General features: G+C 50.2%; 1 protein-coding gene and 1 long non-coding RNA gene across 4 annotated transcripts in view; one reads left to right on the forward strand and one right to left on the reverse strand.

Moving 5' to 3' along the window:
* The window catches only part of KIRREL3 (kirre like nephrin family adhesion molecule 3), a 377774-nt gene that overhangs the window by 216935 nt on the left and 139617 nt on the right, over nt 1-21222 (forward strand). For 2 of the 3 annotated variants that reach the window (XM_068172246.1, XM_068172247.1), the window contains exon 2: nt 18214-18291. The exons of the other annotated variant lie outside the window; for it this stretch is intronic. In XM_068172246.1, coding sequence (XP_068028347.1) covers nt 18214-18291 — 78 coding nt within the window. The remainder of the gene's footprint in view (nt 1-18213; nt 18292-21222) is intronic. 3 annotated transcript variants of the gene reach the window in all.
* LOC137462157 (uncharacterized) lies at nt 13900-16773 on the reverse strand. Its single transcript, XR_010993606.1, has 2 exons — nt 16338-16773; nt 13900-14002 (listed from the first exon to the last, which is right to left on the reverse strand). It is a non-coding gene; the product is annotated as an uncharacterized lncRNA (long non-coding RNA).

Consider the following 21222-nt stretch of genomic DNA (forward strand, 5'->3'; position numbering starts at 1 on the left):
CAGGAGGGCTCAGTGCCCTTGGTGATGGGATCTGCCTGCCCAAAGAGCCTTCTGGCACTGGTGTGAGTGCCCTTATGTGCTGCAGGACTCTCCTCTGGGAAGTCTCTGAGCTGGCAAAAGGGAAGGACACTATTAGGGAAGTTGGAATCCCTCCAGCATCCGTGATCCTCTCATGTTTGTTCCCTGTGTGTTTGCCAAAAGCACCCTTATTTATTTTATCAGCTAAATGCTGCAAACCAGATGCCTGAGTTCCATCAAGGCATTTAATGATGATGATCATTGCTTCCCCTAATGCAGAGTCTTCTAGCGAGGACGGTGCCACAGCAGGGCACAGCTGTTGACCAATGGGGGCCTGTCTGTTTTCTCCAGTGTTTTATGGTACTTATCTATTTTTTTTTTCTGCTAAGCCTCCTTTTTCTCCTCTCTTTTTCCTTTTTTTCCTTTTTTTCTGCTGAGTTGCAAGAAGTTCTGAGGTGGAACGTGGCAGCTGTTTAATGGTGCAGGAAGGAGCCTGGCGAGGCAGATGAGCTCAGGGAGTGAGGAGAGCCTCCCGCTCCTCTGTAGTGCTGCAGAAAGTCTCCTGTGTGACAGAAACACGGTCCCTGCATCCTCACAGAAACGGAGAAAGGATGTGGCTGCTCTTTCCTAGCTAAGCTGGGAGTAAATAACACAGATGAGTAAATAATACAGACCAGGCTGCATGAGGAGGCTTTGGCACAGCCAGAAGGAAGATTGATCCTAAGGGGTCTGTTTCTGGTGCAGAGCTGTGTTTTTCCTTGGCTGGATGCACCAAGATGAGCTTGAGAGGACACGAGGCAGGGCACAGATGTTGGGAAAGGCACACATTGGGCTTGTGGGGATAACTTGGCACAGGAAAGCTGCTCAGAACCTGCATTTCCCAGGGGTGTGCTTGACTGTTCTGCTGAGCTGCTCCATTGATCAGGACTGAGAACGTGCCGGGGACAGGTCAGGTTGCTTCATTTTATCTGGTGGCTTCACTGGGAAGGTGGGAGCAGGATCATGTCCTTGCCATGCCAGGGTGTTCCAGGATGGACGTGCTGCTGTCGAGACAGGCAGAGGCACTTCCCAAAAGGAGGTATCAGCCCACAAGGAAGACGTTTTGACAGTAACAGTGGTGAGGCCCTGGCACAGGGTGCCCAGAGCAGCTGTGGCTGCCCCTGGATCCCTGGCAGTGTCCAAGGCCAGGCTGGACAGGGCTTGGAGCAGCCTGGGACAGTGGAAGGTGTCCCTGCCATGGCAGGGGTGGCACTGGTGGCACTTCCAGGCTGCTGCCATCCTACAGGAAGCATACGTGGCTGTTCAATCCTGCTGCAGTGCCGCCTTCCTGCTGGGAAGTGCCGTGTAACTTCTGGAGGTGTCTTAAGATCTCTTATGAGACAATTAAGAATTTCAGTGTTGCTTTGATATTTGTTGAACAAAACATTGACACAACACACCAGGCTATTCAGGTTTGTTTTAACTTGCAGTTTAGGTTTTAAAAAAAAAAAAAAAAAGGGTATGAAATGAATTAGCAAATTATTTTGATTGCTTTGTTCATTTTTCCAGCGAGAAAGTTACCCACCTGGAAAATACTGACTGGCTGCAGGCAGGAGCAGAATTTATTACCTGAGATAAATGGATCTGGGATAAAAGTCCTCTTTATTTTTTCATTTTAGCTGCAAAGGATGATATGCTTCTGTTCTGCTCTTTGTGCCCGAGATCAAATAAGAAGGAACTTTGCATAGGTGTGCCAATGCCTTTCAAGGGGAAGTTTCTCCCCCCACCCCAACCTTCCTTTTCCTCCTGGAAGCAGCACCTTGGACTTGAGATGAGAGCAGTGTTTGACGTCCTTTTCACAGTGATGCCAGCATGACTCTGAACCCCAGAACTGGCACTCATTCTGCGTTCCATCCCCTGCGTGCAGGCTCTGATCTCTCTACCTTGGCCTTGTTTTATTCCCTTTTTTCTTCCTTTCTTTCTCCATTTCTTTGGAAAAGAAGGCTTTGTGGGAGAAGCCTCGTTTCATTTCCCCGCAGGTCCCGAGGGGTGGCTGGTGGATCTCATATGGAGGGTGTCAGCTGCATTAAATGAACAGGCTCAGATCACTGTAAATCCCTATTTACACATCATAAACACGAGGATATAAAACATAGAGGAAATGATACATTATTGATTACAGCAGTGGCATGTAATGTCCTTTGAAAGGTGGGTGGTGCTTGCCCATCCATAAGCGCTCCAAACACAGATCCTCCTGCTCCTGGGGAATTCAGGGCAGGTCAGCTGTGTGTGCCTGGCTGCCCTGGCTCCTGCAGAGAGGATGGGCAGCAATGGGGAAAGGTGGCTTAGAGCTGTTTGCTGAGAGAACAGCAAAGGGCAGAATCAGCCTACAAGAAAGAAGTTTTGACAGTGACAGTGGGCAGGCTCTGGCACAGGGTGCCCAGAGCAGCTGTGGCTGCCCCTGGATCCCTGGCAGTGCCCAAGGCCAGGCTGGATGAGGCATGGAACAGCCTGGCATACTGGGAGGTGTCCCTGCCCATAGCAGGGGGTGGCACTGGATGGGCTTTAAGTTTTCTTCCAAGCCAAACTATGCTATGCTATTTCCCCTGCCTGCAGCCCTATCTTTTGGGCATGTTGGAATTTTCCTTCAGGCAAGAAGGTGCTTGAAAAAAATTTTCCTACAAGTGCAGCCAGAGCATTCAAATCTCATTGTCCTTCCCCCTTGGAACAGACAATATCTCCCATAAGATATGGGTTATCCTCCTTAAGGATAACCCATAAGGAGTGGGTTATTGTTGCTGTAGAGCAGGACGGTAACGAGAAGACTCCAAGTCAAAGGCAAAGAGAATGAATTCTTTTATTTCAAATGAGCTGCTCTATTTATAGAGAACATTGTGCAAACTAATTTCATTGGTCTTAGAGTAAAAACATCTCACACCATTGGTGTGCCGTGAATGACGCACGGTGGCAGAACATATCTACAAACAATGTGAACAACAAGATAGATTAGAGAATTATTTACATTATTTCCCAACTGTCTCCCAGGCTCTCGCCTGGTTAGAAAACCTTCTCTTTTTCTCTCTGACTGAACTGAGAATATCCACAGGTTATGTTCAGGATGCCGTGGTCACATCTGTATGTGAGCAAAATGAAAGTTTGGTACAACACCTGGGGGAGCAGAGTAAGTTATTTTTTGGGATTGGGAAGGATGGCTCACAAGCCCTGACACCATTCTTATGCCTATCAGTTGGATGCACTCCAAAACAAAAAGTGTGGTGTTTTTTTTTCTCTGTGTGTATGACTTTTTGTTAGGTTTTGTGTTTGTTTTTTTAAAAAATGGTGATATGCTCACCACCTGAGGTGTCCTATCAGCATCACTGCCCTGGCACTCATGTTACAGTGATGGAAGAGCAATATTTTGATGGTTGCTGAAATTGTAGGTGATGATTCCTTCCTTCTCAACAACAGGCACCATTCCTCACTTCCCATGCGATTCATGAAATTCATTCCCTTGTTTTATCTGTGGCTGAGGTTGCAGGCGAGTGAGGTTGGTGAGGCTTGACAGGCATTTGGAATAGGTTTTGTTGGGTTTAAATGAGTTGAGAGTTCAAAGCCAGGCAGGTAATGGAGCGGTTCTGCTCCCCTTGTTCACTTTGAGGAGACTGCAGACCCTGCTGCTCCTCACAGCGCTGCTTCAGAGGCCAGCTGCTCCAGTCAGGAGAATCCTGAGGTACAGCTGGGTTAGAGAGTAGTGCAGGACAAGGGGGAATGGCTTCACACTGATGGGGGCAGGGTTCAGGTCGATACTGGTGATGCCTCAGGTTTAGCTTTTCTATTTTTCAGACTCTGTGCTGCTTTAGTGTGTAGTTCTGAGCTTCACATTAGGGGCTGGTGAGCTCTCTGCACAGAGCAGGGAGACAAAACAATTCCTTCCCTAGCTGGGGACCCAAATCTCAGGCCCAAGAGCACAAACAACGTGAGCTGAAGAGAGAAAAACAATCAGGATGGAACTGCATGGGCTAAAGCTGGAATGGGACAATGAACTGCAATGTGCCAATGGAGCAGAGCTGATACCAGTGAGAGCCCCCGGGAGCGCTCGTGCATTTTGGGACCATTTTGGTTCATCTTGGGTGCAGCCCTGGCTGGGCTCTTGTGCTGCCCAAGGTGGAGCCATTGAGGAGATCCTTTGAATAAATCCCTGCTTTATTATTTAGCTTTGTCTAGTCTCTGTTCTAGGCCAGCCTGCACAAGGCATCATTGGGAAGAAATCCTTCCCTGTGAGGGAGGTGAGGCCCTGGCACAGGGTGCCCAGAGAAGCTGTGGCTGCCTCTGGATCCCTGCAAGTGTCCAATGCCAGGTTAGAAGGGACTTGGAGCACCCTGGGATAGTGGGAGGTGTCTCTGAGGATGGAATGAGATGATCTTTAAGATCCTTTTCAACCCATCCTTTTCATGGTTCTAACAGAGCACCTTCATGAAACGTGGATAACTTAACTCTACACATGGGGAAAGCTCCCGGCCCCACGAGCCACCCCGACCTTGGATCCAAGCTGTTTACTCACTCGTGGGAGCTCTGCTGTGAAAACATATTAAATTTCCCTTTTCCTTCAGCTTTTTTCCTCCAGGTATTTAATCTTAGTTTACAGATGAAATGTGCAGTGGAGAAAAAGATGCTAATCACACAGTTGCTGCACTCTGCTCCAGCCACTGAAAAATTTATTACCATCTGTCCTGGACTGGACAGGGCTGGAGCATCACCCTGCTAACAGCTTTGGAGCAGCAGCAGAGACACCCAACATCACAGCAGGGCACAGCCCCGAGCCCCTGGGGCCACCAGAGACCTCGCAGGGGTTGGTGCAGGAGAGCTGCACTTCCTAATCTGTTCTTGGCTCAGCTCAGAGGCAAGAAAACTCTGGGCTGGGCTGGAAGCTTCCAGCACTTGGCTGTGAGTGCCACCAGCAGCTTCCTGGTGTTTCATGGTCAGAGGAAATTTTTATCCACCATTTGTCAACACTCTCAGGCACCTGGTGGGATTTTTGGGGTGTTCTGTGCAGAGCCAGGAGTTCAACTCAATCCTTGTGGGTCCCTTCCAATTCAGGATATTCTATGATTTAACTTCTCAGCTCTTCCCACTTTTTTTAGCCAGCTGTTGAGGTGTCATTATTTCAGTCTCCCGGATACATCATTAGGTACATCCCTCATAGGTGCCTTGCCTGGCTGTTACAGGGCACGTGGCGTTACATGATCAGGTTCTGACAGGCTTTTATAAACCCAGAGCAGAAGGCGAGGTCAGAAATCAGACCAGAAATGGGATTTCTCCGGCTCCCAAAGAAAGGTGTTTGGCTGCACAGCTTTCTGAGCATCTTGTAATATCAAACTGTCTGGGAAGTAAAGTGGTTTGATTTTTGGCCTGTCTCTGCCCTCAGTGGATTATTGGACTTACAGTTCAGATAGACTCAAACTGCAGCTCCTGTGATGCATCTTAAATATACGATTTTCACTTGGCTTTTTGCAAGACCAATGTTTCTTCCTGGCATATCCTCCTGTAACTGTATTTCCCCTCCAGCATCAGCAAGCCCAGCAGAATCTTGGAGCACACAACCATTCCATAAAGTCCCTCTCCTGTGGCTCTGTTTGCTTTTGTCTCTCTTTTTTATTTTTTTTTTTTTTTAACTTGGACTATTTTCATAAAACCTCACACCTTGGAGAACCCAAAATTGCTGAGCAAGGAGATAATCATCAGTGGTGCAAGGAGTGCTCGTGTCTCTCCCGCAGCAATTAGCAAACTTTAACGCAGGCTTGGCTCTCTTTCCAATTAAACCCTGGCAAGCTGGAATGCACGATGTGCTAATGAAATGGGGAGTTTTGGAGCTCCTCTGCTGGCTGTTTGGAGGATACGGGAGCTTTAGGCTGTCTGGCTGAAACGAAGCCGTTGAAAGTAATGGGCTGGACAATCTCACCCCATTACTTTTAATGGGATTGAGAGAGTGCGTGGGGAGCAGCACTGGGGGAAGCAGGGGAGTTGTTTCCACAGATCATCCAAGTTATGGCCAGTGCTGGGAAAATGCCCTCCCGGCAGCAGGAGCCGAGTGCAGTGACAGGGTTTGGCAGGGAGGGAGCAGGGAAGTGCATGAAGGCACCAGTGCCACGAGCCAGCCCTGAGTGGGGCTGATTTTGGTCAGGGCATGTCACAAGGGGGGAACTGCTGGGTGGGTGAGATCCCATTGCCGGGTGAGGGAGATCCCATTGCTGGGTGAGGGAGATCCCATTGCTGGATGTGGGAGATCCCATTGCTGGATGTGGGAGATCCCATTGCTGGATGTGGGAGATCCCATTTTTGGGTGAGGGAGATCCCATTGCTGGGTGAGACAGATCCCATTGCTGGATGTAGGAGATCCCTGCTGCTGAGTGAGGGAGATCCCATTGCTGGGTGAGAGAGCTCCCATTGCTGGATGTGGGAGATCCCATTGCTGGATGTAGGAGATCCCTGCTGCTGAGTGAGGGAGATCCCATTGTTGGGTGAGAGAGATCCCATTGCTGGATGAGGGAGATCCCTGCTGCTGAGTGAGGGAGATCCCATTGCTGGGTGAGAGAGATCCCATTGCTGGATGTGGGAGATCCCATTGCTGGATGAGGGAAATCCCATTGCTGGATGTGGGAGATCCCATTGCTGGGTGAGAGAGATCCCATTGCTGGATGTGGGAGATCCCATTGCCGGGTGTGGGAGATCCCTGCTTCTGAGTTAGGGAGATCCCATTTTTGGGTGAGGGAGATCCCATTGCTGGATGAGGGAGATCCCATTGCTGGATGTGGGAGATCCCATTGCTGGATGAGGGAAATCCCATTGCTGGATGTGGGAGATCCCATTGCTGGGTGAGAGAGATCCCATTGCTGGATGTGGGAGATCCCATTGCCGGGTGTGGGAGATCCCTGCTTCTGAGTGAGGGAGATCCCATTTTTGGGTGAGGGAGATCCCATTGCTGGGTGAGGGAGATCCCATTGCAGGGTGTGGGAGATCCCATTGCTGGATGTGGGAGATCCCATTGCCGGGTGTGGGAGATCCCATTGCTGGGTGTGGGGGATCCCATTGCTGGATGTGGGAGATCCCATTGCTGGGTGTGGGGGATCCCATTGCTGGGTGAGGGAGATCCCTGCTGCTTGGTGAGGGAGATCCCATTGCTGGATGTGGGAGATCCCTGCTGCTGGGTGAAGGAGATCCCTGCTTCGTGCCTGCTTTGGTCCCTCCGTCACACCCATCTTCCCTGGCTTACCTTCCTACCCCTTACCTGTGCCAATTGCACCTGCAGAGGTGGAAGGAGGGTTTAGCGTGGTGTGAACCACAATGATGTCAGCTCAGACAGCTGAGCATGGCCAGCAAAGCGTTTGCAGCGTGAAGATCCAGCTAGTGGGACCAGTTGCAGAAACTGTGAGTTTTCAGGCCAATTAGGAAACTGAAAATGCTCAAAAAGGGGAGAGGGATGGTCATGAGACACGAATATCACAGGAGTAGATATTAAGGCTGAATGCTGCAGCCTGATGTTGTCGTGGATGCTCAGTGTCTCTGGTGTCCTCTCTGGAGCTGGGCAGGGTGAGCAGTGCCAGGGTAGGGTGAGCTGAGGCACCCCAGCCTGAGGCCACTGCTGTGGATGCCTGCCTGACATGAGGGATGCATTTTTTCCTCGTGGTGGGACTGAATCTGCTCCCGCCGGGACATGGAAGGAACATGGTCTGGACAGGGCAGCAATCAGCCTCCCACAGCCTGAGATTTGCCCACTCACTTTCTTTTCTCCTCCTGCTGAGCATGGCCAAAGCCTTCCCTGCCAGCGCGCTCGAACCTCAATACCTCAATCAAAGCAGAAAGGGACAGGAGTGTGGTGATGAGATAATCCCTTAAATCTTATGGCTTTCTCCCTCTCCCTGTAATTGGTGCCTTGTTCCTGGGTGGAGGGCTGAGACCTGTTCTCACGCTGCCCCTTCCATTTAGCACCACAGCTCTTCCAAAAAGTTTGAACAGAAGGGGAGGAGCAGGGACTGCAGCAAATGCACCTCCAAGTGGGATTAACCTGGAATTGCTTCTTCCTTGGCCAGTTTACTCATCTGTGATGGTTTGGCTACACCACCACAAGGCTCCCCAACCTGTTTAGGAACCTCAGCTCCTATTCAAGTTCCTGGGAAGTAATTCAAGTTTGGATATCTGAGGAGGAAATGGGGATTAACCTGTGTCATGGGTCTGCCCTAAGATAATACATTCACGTCACTGATCTCTTTCATCTTGGAGAGGAGACAGGACAGCATGGACTGGTCACAGCAGGTCTCCTGCCCCTTCCCACCTCACAGGCAGGAAGGCAGCTAAAAGAGATGGCTGAGAGTTGCCAAGGAGAGGAAAAATGAAATAGAAGCTGAAGATCAGAAATATTTTTAAAATGCCTCAGATGCATAAGAATTGCAGCCGTGCTGTGAGGTAACCAGCAAATAGAATTTAATTATATGATACACAGGAATAATGGAGCTTGTGAGGCTGGAGTGTGATTTCCCAGTAACAGGAGGACAGCAGGGATCCCTGCTTGGGCTGTGTGTGTGTTCACGGAGAGCAGGACGGTGCTGCAGTGCTTTCCCTGCCTCCAGATGGGATGGAAGGGCCACAGCTCCTCCAGCTTGGACCCGCTGGGCACTTCTCGGAGTGGCCAGCACGTCCAGCCTTTGGAGCAGCTGGGCAGTGGGATTCTCTGGATCGGGGCCAGGCGCATCTGGGGTACATGGGCTTGAAGGCAGTGGCTGAGGTGAGGCAGAGGAAAGCTGTGATCCCAGCACGTCTCCGAGGGCAGGAGTGGTTTGTGCTTCCCAGTGCGGCTGTCCGTCTTCCAGACTTGTAAGAAGGATGGCTCAGGCAGAAACACGTCTAAGGTGGGAGGTGTGAGGAGCCATTGTTGATCCAGAGCACAGCTATAGATGTGACCTTTACTGTTCTGTGGGTTTATTTTTATTATTTTTCTCTGCAGCTTATCCACAATCTGTCAGAGCAGCGAAGGGACTTCCAGGGTTTATTGCAAAGTGTTTCCATTGCCATGTTCTCCTCCCAGCTGAGCTTGTTTTATTGTGTTGGATATTCACCTTAGGGGGTTGGTTGGTTGGTTGGTTGGTTTGTTACAAGGTGCTCTGGGTGGGGTGTGAGGCAGGGACACTCCCGCTGTTGTGTGGATCTCTAGACCTGCATGAAAATGTGGCTCTCTGAGTGACAAGAAATGTTGTTTATTCCACCATGAGATGTTCCCACCAGGCTCCAGGATAATGTGCTGTGACTGATGTTGCTTGGATTGGGGTGGGACACGCAGGGGACCTTCAGCAGGAGCAAGGAACAGTGCAGGGGCTTTCAGTGAAATGGGAAGCCCCAGTGAAATCAGGCCTTCAGAGAAAACACTGCACTCTTAAGGAATCAAAATATGTGGATTTTGTGTCTTCCTCCCTGTCAGTTTTGTTCTGAGCAGGTTTTAGACCACCTCAGAGTCTCACAATCCCTGATGTTGAAAGCCCTCCCAGTTTGTAGGAGCACATCCTGATCCAATCACTGGAGAGGGAGCAGGAAGGCTGAACACAGCTTTAGAGCAGCTCGATCCATCTCCCAAACACCCCTTCCCTTGCAGACCCCCGATTCACACAGACCCCTTGTGATGCAGACTCTGGGGCTTTTCCAGTCTCTGGGCCAGGTCCCCATTAAGGCATTTTATTTCTCTGGAGAGCTTTTTTTCAGTGGAAGGGGTGCTGCAGAAAGCTGGTATGGGTTTCATACATGAAGAGTGGGGTCCCTTTTCTGCTGTCTGGCGTTGAATGTGCAGCTCCTGGGTTTGGTGGGGTGGAAGAAGGTGTGTGGAGGAAGTTCCGTGGCACCACAGCCCTTGCCAGGCAGGTCCCTGCAAGTCCAGGGCTGAGTAGCCAAGCAGAGCATGGGGGGAAGTGACAGCCCAGGGCCATCCCAGCCCATGGCTCGAGCAGAGGAATTCCTGGAGGAGGTGGAGCGGTCAGACAGGCTGAGACACACTGCTTGTTCCCCTCTCCTGCCCTGGCCATGGAGGAGCTCCATGGAGCACATGGATCTGTGTGGGCTGGTGAACGCAGCCACTGCAGTGAGGCCAAGACAGATGTGCCCAACACCTGGTTGTACTGCCCTCTCCCTGGTTGTCCTGCCCTCTCCCTGGCTGTCCTGCCATGTCCTTGGCTGTCCTGTCATGTCCCTGGTTGTCCTGCTCTGTCCCTGGCTGTCCTGCCCTGTCCCTGGTTGTCCTGCTCTGTCCCTGGTTGTCCTGCCCTCTCCCTGGCTGTCCTGCTCTGTCCCTGGTTGTCCTGCTCTGTCCCTGGCTGTCCTGCCGTGTCCCTGGTTGTCCTGCCGTGTCCCTGGCTGTCCTGCCCTCTCCCTGGCTGTCCTGTCCTCTCCCTGGCTGTCCTGCCGTGTCCCTGGCTGTCCTGTCGTATCCCTGGCTGTCCTGCTCTGTCCCTGGTTGTCCTGCCCTCTCCCTGGCTGTCCTGCCCTCTCCCTGGCTGTCCTGCCGTGTCCCTGGTTGTCCTGCCCTGTCCCTGGCTGTCCTGCCCTCTTCCTGGTTGTCCTGCCCTGTCCCTGGCTGTTCTGCCCTCTTCCTGGCTGTCCTGCTGTCCCTGGTTGTCCTGCCCTGTCCCTGGCTGTCCTGCCCTGTCCCTGGCTGTCCTGCTCTGTCCCTGGTTGTCCTGCCCTCTCCCTGCTTGTCCTGTTGTGTCCCTGGCTGTCCTGCCACCTCCCCAGAATCAGCAAATCTTGTCACTTCAGATCTCCTCCTGGTGGGACAACATGGATAGTGATGTGTCCAGGTTTCAGGGGCTGACCTGGGGAAACACTAGGAAAGACTGGGGAATGCATGGGCAGGTGCTTGCCTGTTGCTTTAATTTCCCAGGAAGGCTTGTTCCAGCCCTGCCTGCAGCGTCTCAGTGCGCTGGAAGAGAACATTTGAAGACCTGGCTGGAGCAGCAGGTACAGTGGGCTGTAGTGAAGCAGATTCGTGCCCTGGGAAGCCCTTGAAGTGCAGGTCAGAGCCACTAGCAGAGTTGGCTGAACGACACAGGAACCTCACAAGGAGGATCTGAGCTCCAGGGCTGCAGAAGGCCAGGAGCATCAGAGGGGCTGAGGTGCCTGGGACAGCAGCTCTTGAGAAATACTCCAAAACTTGTGTGAACTGGGGGAAAATGGTGGAGCTACAGCTGGATCCTGCAAGATTGTGGAAGGAAACACTGACCCCACCCTTCAGAAGTGGGGTATGGAGGGAGCAGGCGCGACCCAAACTCCCATGGGATTGCTAATTGAATTTGGGATCACGGGCAGCCCCACCAGCCTTTTCCAATGCCTGGGTGAGTTTTGCCATGATACTCTGACTGTGTGGGGTACCTGACCCAGCTCTCAGCAGTGCAAACAGGAGTGGGTTTGATATTCAGAAGTGAAAAAACCAAATTGTTTCTACATAACCTTTTATTTGGTTTTCTTTCAAATAAAACCCTCTGTGGAAGTTATGACTTTTATAGTAGGAAATAGAGGAAAAATAATTTTTTCCTGCACATGAGGTGTAGTTAAGCTGTGCAAGTTGTTGACCCAAGGCCTTAGCAAAGCATTTTGGGCAATTTGACCAGTGCAAACACATGTCTGTGCACACAAAGCTGTGAAAGCTGTTTGTGTGGGAAGGTTCAAGTACCAACAGCCACCTTACTCTGGGGTGAATTGTTTTTCCTACTGCAGCTGCATCAGATTTCTTAACTTCAGGAAAAGGAAAAAAAAATAATCCAAAGAATGACTGGATTTGAGGTTTGTGAAGATTTTTCTTCACTTGTCAGATGCTCCCCAAATTGGACATGTTTGTGAGAGGTTCAGAAAAAGTGCATCAGCCATGAAGGGCTGGGGAGGAGAGTGGGGAATACAGACAGATTCAGTTCTGAACTTTAGGGACCAAAGGCTCTGTGTTGCCACTAGAGGAAAAAAGCCTCTTCAAAACACTCCAGTGCTGAGTTACAACTTGGAGGTGCCTCTTTTCCCTTCATTAGCCAGGGAACACAGGGATATCATTCTCTTTGCTCAGCAGCACAAAACCCTCTTCTTTCTTTCCCCTTCTGCCAGTTGTGTTTCCTGCTAAGAAGCAACTTTTAATTGTCTGGTACCAGGGCAGAGCTTGTTCCTGGGAAGAGCTGCCTCCTGTGTGTTTCTCTGCTCTTCCTCCTGAAGCTTCCAGTGCTGATGCCTTTCAAGGCACCTGGAAAGCTGGATTCCAGTGTACTCCAATATTCAAGGCATGTACCTGCCCACAGTTGTTCGTCCCAAAAAATGCCCTCCTGGGTTATGGAGACTCTGGTTTTCTACTGGGTTGAAAGAGGCATAGCAAAAATCAGTACATCCAAGCTTTTCTGTCTTTTTCCATTATGGTTTTTAACCCAAAAGAAATGTTTGAGAGAAATTTTAAGATCCTCCAGACCTTCACCCTGCAAATTCCCAGTAGGGACAGCCTCCTTGGCACTGGTTTGTGATGTTGCTGTTCCCCAGTGCAGGAAGGTGCCTCTCTAGTGGTGTTTAAGGCAAATTTAGGTCTTAACAGAGGTTCTACACAGGGCTTTGATTTTGGGGAGTTTTCTCTCACTGTGCAAAGTTGAGCTGTCCTCTCCAAGGTCTTCACCCTTGAGCAATAGGAGAGGAGACTGGAATGATAAATTCTTCAACCAGAACTGGCTCCTGAATGGGGACAGTTTTCCACAAGCTCTGCTTGATGTCCTTCTCTCTTTCCAGGGCTGTGGGCTGTGGGAGAATAGCCAGTTGTGTTTTCCATCTCGGAGCAATGAGCTGGCAAACATCTCTGCTCCATCTGTTTTGTTTCATTGATGGATTCTTTAAAGTCAGATTGTGGTCCCACAGGGACACACTCAACTAATCCTCTGCTTTTAAGATTTTATTTGTGCAATAAATGGATGACAAGGTGGTTTGCGAGTACATAATACAATAAATGGGTTTATAAATGCAACTTTTTTGCAGAGCACTATAGAATAAAATACAATATCACTCTGGCATTTAACACTGATCTCTGCTTCATTCATATTTCAAACAGTAATGTGCCCATTTTCTCATCTGGGAAGCCTCTTAGGTTTTTTAATACATTTTTATAAATTAACCAGGCACAAATTTAATAATAATGTGCATTTGTATGGCTTTTTTCATCTCTGAAGATCTTGGATTGCTCTGTAGACTTAACAGTGTAATATAGAAATTCTGTGCCATTAATAAAGGATCCGTTCGCTCTCTGCCAAATTGCAGCAGGAGTTTGGATGGCTCAGGAATGCTCGTGGATGCAAACGACACCGAGGGAGGAAGCTTCAACCCAGCACTGAGGGCAGGAGAACCTGGAAGGAAGGGTGCTCCATGGCTGCCCAGGGCAGAGTCCTCTGAAGGAGAGTTTACAGGGATGTTTGGGATGGTTCTGAACCCAGAAATCAAAATTATGAAAATCAAAGAAAATGCTCTTTCACATATTTCTTTTGGGATGCAGCATCCCCAGACACAGTGAAGCCAGGAGCATGAAAAACCTTGGGAGATCAGGCTTTTCTGCCCATATTGCTTCTTTATCAAGGCACCCATATTCAGCAGGCAACTGTATCCACCAGGTCAGGAAACTCCTAAGCAGGAGGATGAGGATTCTCCATCAAAATCTCTTTGATTTGGTCAGGTAGGATCTTCTCCTTGCTGGCCAAGTTAGGAATGTGTCGAGCTTCTTTCCTTGGAGAATTTCATGCTCTTTGAAGAGCTCCCAGCCAAATTCTTTGCTTCTGGGATCCCCAAGTGAGATCCCAGGCTTTTCCAGCCCTCTGCCTTTCCCAGTTTCCACATTTCAGTGTCACTGACAGCAGGATATCTACCGGGGAGGTTGCCCATTCCCCATCCCAGAAAGTAGAGTTACAGTCATGGATATAGCACGCAATCAGAAAAAATATTTACAGGTAGCAAATTGCCATCACTGTAGAAGGAAGGAAAACATGACAAAATGGAAACGTGATATTTATGTTAATACAAAGTTTTAAAAATTTAATTTTAGAGACCAGCTGTTTCTGCTTCTCTTATAAGAGTTTAATTGGTATATAATAGCATAGTTAATTAAATACAAATCAATAGTTTAAACCACCTAATTGATAATTAATATGTATGGGAAAATATAACTTAGTTGTAATATCATTAGCTCAATATTAAATAAGCAATGGAATTGCAATTATGCCTTTACAACGATTATAAAGTTTATGGTTCTTTAATAAACTTGCAATTAGACAGGGTGAGCTGAAAAATTATTAAACAGGTATTATTGGGCTATTAAATGTTTATTATCATTCCTGGTGGGATACAGCTACACAATAGTACATATTATGATTATGTTAATAAACCCTTATTACAGCTTTGCAGCTTTAGCCTTTAGTGCACCGGTGATCAGATATTTCCTTCCCTTCCTGAGTGGTCAGGGAAGGAATTGCCCTGAAATTGAGAAAGAAATCCCATACAGTGAAAGAACCGAGGAAAAAGCAGAAGGAATCAATTGTTTGGGCCAGCACTGGGAGATCTTCCTAAGTGTTTTCCCCTCTGTTTCCCAGGCCGAGGATCCCTTTCTCCAAGATTCCAAGGTCCTGTTTCTTTTAATTGGCTTTTGCTTCATTGTCATTGGCAATTTGTGGTTTGAAGTTGCTCCTGCTTTGCCCAGTGAGTGGCTCTTCTGCCAGTGTGGGGGTGAATTAATGCAGGTACTTCTGAGAGAGTGGAAACCATGGTTCTGCTGGGTGTTTTCCAACCAGGATACCTTGGCTCCCACTTCATCACAGTGCATGGGATGACCAACTTCAGCTGTAACTACTTTTGCCATGCTGAGAAATTCAATTATCATCACAAGGAAAATTGGATGGGATTGATCTGGGGGAGATGAGGACACACAAGGGTTAAAACACTCTGGTTTTGGTGTGTCTCAGCAGCCCCCCTAAAGCCAAGACATTTAAAATGCTGCGTATCTGCTTAACTATTTTAGCTTTGGGTAGCCACTAAAAGCCAAAATGGTGAGACATCCTTAGGCAGCAGAGTCATCTTGAAGTATTTTACCTTTTAAAGGCGCTCTCAAGTATTTAAAGGTGCCTTTAGCTATAAAGATTTTTGCATGTTCTCACAAATTTATGGTATGAATTATTATAATGCAGTGCTTTTGTACAGCTCCTTTCATCATGGGATATCAAAGTGGTTTATAAGTGTTAATTATAGCACCCCTTGGGGAGGCAAACGGGAGACAGGCGCCCACAGCAGCCTGCTGAGCCAGGCTCCAGAGAGGCAAGAACCCAAATTTCATTGGGATCCAGCTCAGCCTGAGCCTCCCGCCCTCTCTGAGGGCTCAGCTGGGCCTGGGACCTGCTGGGCAGCACAGCCATTGCCTGGGGCTGGAGCCTCTGCCCACAGCCCCCTTTTTGGGAGCTTTTTGCTCACTGCATGGGGAAGGTGAGAGCTGGACACCTGAGTGGTGGGATTGTCCCAGGACACTGCAGCTCCTGCTGCCCCCAGCACTGCCCTGGCTCAGGGTGCTCTGGGGCCACCATCATCAGAAGGAGCTGGAGCTGCTGGGGTGAGTCCGGAGAGGCCATGGAGCTGCTCCAGGGCTGGAGCCCCTCTGCTCTGGAGCCAGGCTGGGAGAGCTGGGGGTGCTCACCTGGAGAGGAGAAGGCTCCAGGGAGAGCTCAGAGCCCCTGCCAGGGCCTAAAGGGGCTCCAGGAGAGCTGGAGAGGGACTGGGGACAAGGGATGGAGGGACAGGACACAGGGAATGGCTTTCCACAGCCAGAGGGCAGGGATGGATGGGATATTGGGAATCAGGAATTGTTCCCTGTGAGGGTGGGGAGACCCTGGCACAGGGTGCCCAGAGCAGCTGTGGCTGCCCCTGGATCCCTGGAAGTGTCCAAGGCCAGGCTGGGCGAGGCATGGAGCAGCCTGGGACAGTGGAAGGTGTCCCTGCCCAAGGCAGGGTCCTTAAGGTCCATTCTCACTGAAACCATTTCATGATCTTGGTGATGTCTGTGCTCATGGTGTGTGGCAAACCCCCTCACCCCAGGTCTGTGTCCAGGAAAACCCAGCCAGCATCCACACACAGGCCCCGTGTGCATGTCTGAGCAAGCAGTGCTGGCTTGCTCAGCTGCACTGTGGGCTCTGCTGCCTTGTCTGACACTAATCTAATTGTGTTGTTTTAATTACTTTGATACCTTGGTGCTCGTTGCAGGCTCAATAGCAATCGATGGGGTTTTGTTTTCCTATCAATAAAGACATAAAGGCTCTCACCTGCTTTGCTGGCTCTGCACAGCCGGCCCTGGGGGCTCTGGGCAGGCTCGGGGCTCTGCCAGGCACACAGAGTGTGTGTCCTCACGGATCCTGCATGGAACCTCCCCCAAGGTCAGCAAAGTGTTATCGATCCTCGTTATCAGCCACGGCTGAGGGAGCAGCCTGAGCTGGCTGTCCCTGCGGTCAGAGGCATCCAACACCCTGCAGGCCGACACCTCTCTGAGTGTGTTTGTGTTTGTGCACTTCGTGCGGACACTGGTGGAGCACGTTGTCTCTGTCCTGGAGAGCGAGAGAACTGGTTTCCACCATCAAACCTGAACAATGGTTGCTCATTACTCCTTCCTGTTAATTCAAGAAACCACTGAGAGTTCTGGTGGTTGAGTCATCTGCCCTGATCTTTAGACATCTTCACCTGACTTGGTCGCCACCTTTTATGGCCAATGAGAGAGTTACAAGAACCCCCAAAGACATTGTGAAAGGTGGAGTCCCATTCTGGGGATGCCTGTTTCTCTCCGGGCATTCCCTCCAGGACTAGGCGGATTTAGGGGAGCAATTAAATTTCAACTTACTCTGATTATTTCAAGAGACTTGCTTTTGTCTTAGCATCATCCTCCGTGGATTGACACGTGTGATTTGTTTTGGTTAGATGCTGATTCCTCCCTGGCGGGAGCCTTAGGACCAGGGGCCTCCTGCAAGGTGGAGGCCTGTATAATGCTAGAGAAAGTGCTTTAACTGGGCTTGTGTGTGGCATCAAAAGAACTTTGTTTTTTCCTAGGTTTAGGCTCAAATTCTGCCTCATACTGTGCACACGAGGAGGATGTAACCACTCTGCTGGGATGCCACTGCAGCGAGCACTGTTAGGGAGGGATTCTCTATGTCTGGGAATACACCCACGCGGATCTGGGGATCTTCCCTCATCACATCACACTTCCCTCTTCCTCTGGACACGGCCCAGATCTGCGATTCAACCCCAAGTTTGCCTCATGGCACTGAAAGCCAAGCTTGCCAGGCAGGTCCTGCTCTGCTCTCCAGCCACCACTGCGCTCTCCAGCCTCCCGTTCTGCCGCCTTCCCCTCCTGCGAGCGGCACAGCTTCCCGGTGCTCCTTCCTCGGCAGAGGGGGCTCTGCAGAGTCCACAGCCACATTAAGTAAACATCAAAGGGGCTTTGATCAGCGGGGCTCTGCAGAGCACAGAAGCCCCCGAGGAGCTCTGCAGGTCCGCAGGCAGCGTTGGGGACACGGTACCTTAATTTTCTGCACTGTGACACAGGAGAATTTGTTTGAAGAACGAGAGCTCTCTGCCTCTCTCAGATGCGCATGGGGAGAGCGCCTGTGCTCGCAGCCTACTTCTGGAAAAACCCACTCTCAGATCTCTCTGTTTGTTACCAAGAGTCAAAAAGCCCCATTAACAAATCAAGGCATCAAAGGCCTGTGCCTCCTCAGACTCTGGCACTCTCCTGCTCACAGGGTCACTTGCTTGCTTCTAAAGAGCAAGATTCCTCAGGCCAGAATTATCTTCCCTACTGAGGCCCATTTCCCGTTTCACTTTGCTGCCCACTAAGGGAGAAAGGGATAAAGGAGTCCCGTTGTTGGAACACGCTGCTGTGGAAGAAGATGCAGCTCATTGCCTCACTTGGAATAGAGGAGAGCTTAAGGACAGGCACGGGAGGGGATGCTGAGCCTCCTGTCTTTCGATACAGTCTTGGGGCCAAGTCAAGCTCAGCTCTGTGAGGCTAACCAAAGACTTCCATTAGATGCCCACCTTCCTGGCGCTTTTCCTGAAGGGTGTCTCCAGCAGGATTTGCTCCCTGCAGCAGCCCCAGGTGCCTGCTCCTGTCCCCAGCCCAGTCTAACCCCGCACTCTCTTCTCTTGCAGAACTGGGGCTCCCAGGAAGAGGATGCTGCCTAGTACTGGGGTTCATGTACAAGGAGAAGTACCGCAGGATGACTGAAGGTGAGCAGTTCCCTCACCTTCTCTTCTTCTTCCTCTTTAGCAATCTCATTGTGAGGGGCTTCACCTCTGAGGGTGTGCTGGGCTCTTGTTCCCACCCAGGGAGAAAATCCAGCTTCCCATTTGATCTCTGGAACATCTTAGAGGGCATGTATGTGGGGAGACCCCTGTGTGAAGCTGCAAGAGAAGAGCAGGAGCTTTGTAACTCCATACATCCCAAAACCACTGTCTTTTCCTACAGAAAGGATTTGTCACACATGAAGCTCTTGCAGCTATTGCTGCATCTACTCTTCTTATTCTACTTGGGTGGCAGTGGTCACCATGCCACTTCCAGAATCCCAGTTTCCACTGCCTCTGAACCTCGCAGAGTCACCGTTACATTGCTCTTCAAACTTCTGCTAAAATCTGCCTATTTTATATTCCAGTCATTCCCCAAGTACTTTATGAGCATTGATTAATCCATAGAAATATCATAAATAATTATGAAGCATAATAACTAAACAAAAACTATTTATGCTCAGAAGAAATGCCATCCTTGCTTCTGGTAGCTTCCTTTCCTGGAGCCAGCCCTGGTGCAGCCCCCTCTGATTAATGTTGGATGAGAGAAGGAAGCCCAGAGCCCCGTGAGATGGGAGGGTCACCAGGATGTGTCACAGGGAGTTTGGCTTCTGTGAGGTTACTCTGGGAGTTGGAAACTTGACCCAAGCGTGGATTTAACTCTTTTTAGGGATTCTGATTGGAAACAATTCAGACAAAGGGTGTGATCTCTTGCCCTGCTGCGCTTCCTTTTCTGGAAACATCCAAGGTCAGGCTGGATGGGGCTCTGAGTAACCTGATCTAGAGGAAGGTGTCCCTGCTCACTGCTTGGGTTGGGTGACCCTGAAAGGTCCCTTCTAACCCAAAGTATTGCATGATTTTTTTTCCCTGCATGGGATGGAGCTTTGCCAGCAGTTAGCCATGGGGGTGTCTGCTCCTGCAGGAAGCCTTTTTCCATGACAGTAAAAGGTGAGTTTGTTTCCATGGAGTAAAACTCTCATAGAGGCAAGTTTATGGTTCAAATATCAGTTAGAAGATCAAAGTTTCCTTCACATTCCCAGGAGCCCTGATACTGAGCTGATAACATGGGGAAAGTACTTCACAAGGTTTCACCTCATGCTTGTTAATTACTGCACACTCTTTAAGCATTGATTAGAGGATGTTTTTAATGGGAAGGGGCTGCCCCATGGGACACGTGTGCTGTGAGAAGGTGCAGCCTCCTTCTTGGTACCTTCCTGTCCCTCCAGCCTCTTGGACAGACTGTCTGTGGCTGTGCCCAGCTCCTGGGGATGCTCACAGGGTGTTGGAGAGCTGGCAGGAAGCTGGGCACCCTGCCAGTCCTTTGGGATTGCTCTGGTCCCCTGATGGATTCAGAGCCTACGTCAGCCTCCGAAGTGAGCCCCCTTTTCAGGCTGAGCATGGCTTTGTGTGGAGAGAACAAAGAAACATGAAAGGCCAAAAGTAAAGCTTTTGTAGGGAAAGGGAACAAAGTGTTCCTGCCTGACATGCAGCCAGTTTTCTGGCCCCTGCAGGCTGCAGGGCCATTATGTTTAGGCGTACAATCTGCCAAAAACAAAAGTCAGGGGGATTTCCATGGCTACAAAGACCACCTAGGACTTGTGTTTTCATTAGGAGCAGTTACAGATGACAATTGCAGACATCCAGCTTCCCAGAGTTTTGGTGGATTGCAGTACAGATCCACACTGTATGGTGTGTGAGCTAGGGTGGGGTCAGTGTCTGGTCATCTACAAGAATTTCCTGCCCAAGGTGCCTGAGCCAGACTTTTGGGCCAGTTCCCTTGCCAGGGTGAGGAGAGAGTGCAACTCCCCTTTGTATTTGTGCCAAGTGAGAGCTTTTTCTCCCTTTAAAAAGAGGCTGAAGAACAACCCTATTAATAATTACAGGGGAGCTGAGGGAACTGAAAGCACAGGAAGGCAGTGGGGCAGTGGGATAATATAAGGCATGGGGTCTCTATCCCAGAGGAAACAGGTAATTGCACGGACCATTAGAACCTTCCTGACATTTACTGGAGACATCTACAATGGCTTGGAGGGAGATAAGCACAAGAGGAGTTGGAAGCCTTGACAGTGTGGAAGAATCATTTTCTGATGGGAAATCATTTCTCTGGTTGGATTTCAGGAAGAGGTTCTGCCCCCAGAGGGTGCTGGGCACTGTCCAGGCTCCCCAGGGAATGGGCACGGCCCCGAGGCTGCCAGAGCTCCAGGAGCATTTGGACAGCGCTGCCAGGGATGCCCAGGGTGGGATTGCTGTGGGGTCTGTGCAGGGCCAAGAGTGGGACTGGATGATCGTGTGGGTCCCTCCAGCTCAATCAGGTGTTTTTGGCTGTCCTCACAGAGAAGATCCAGTATGGATGCTCACAGATCAGTTTGGCAACTTCTCCCAGGGGGCTGAAATAGATCTGGGTTAGAGGTGCCCAGCAAGGGCCTTTGGTGGCATTGTGCTCTTTGTTGACCAGCTGGCAAGGGATGATGTCCATTAGCACAGCTGGCTGCACATGTGGCTCTTCCAGCTGAGCTGGGTTCCAGGATGAGGAGCCAAGATCAGTGCCAATGGATGTGCCTCTGCCCGCGTCAGTTCCATCAGCTCCTCATCTCAGCCTCTGTGCAGTGATCACACAGGCCCAGGTGCAATGTTGGAGCCTCTCCCAGCTGTCAGGCACCACGTGATGGGTACAGCAGACGCAGTTTGGGCACTGTCCTTGCATTGCTGTGCTGTATCAGGTGCGACCACTTCTCGCTTGTAAAGCCCTCAGCAGGAAAAGTCTGGATTTGGGGGTGGAATTTGGCTGGGGAGCAGCAAGGCACAGCTCTGCGCTCATGTGATTGATGATGATCATGTCTCGTGCTGGGCCCGTGCTCTGGTGTGGACTGGGAGCTG

This window comes from Anomalospiza imberbis, chromosome 24 (assembly GCF_031753505.1).
Source record: "Anomalospiza imberbis isolate Cuckoo-Finch-1a 21T00152 chromosome 24, ASM3175350v1, whole genome shotgun sequence".
NCBI lineage: Eukaryota > Metazoa > Chordata > Aves > Passeriformes > Viduidae > Anomalospiza > Anomalospiza imberbis.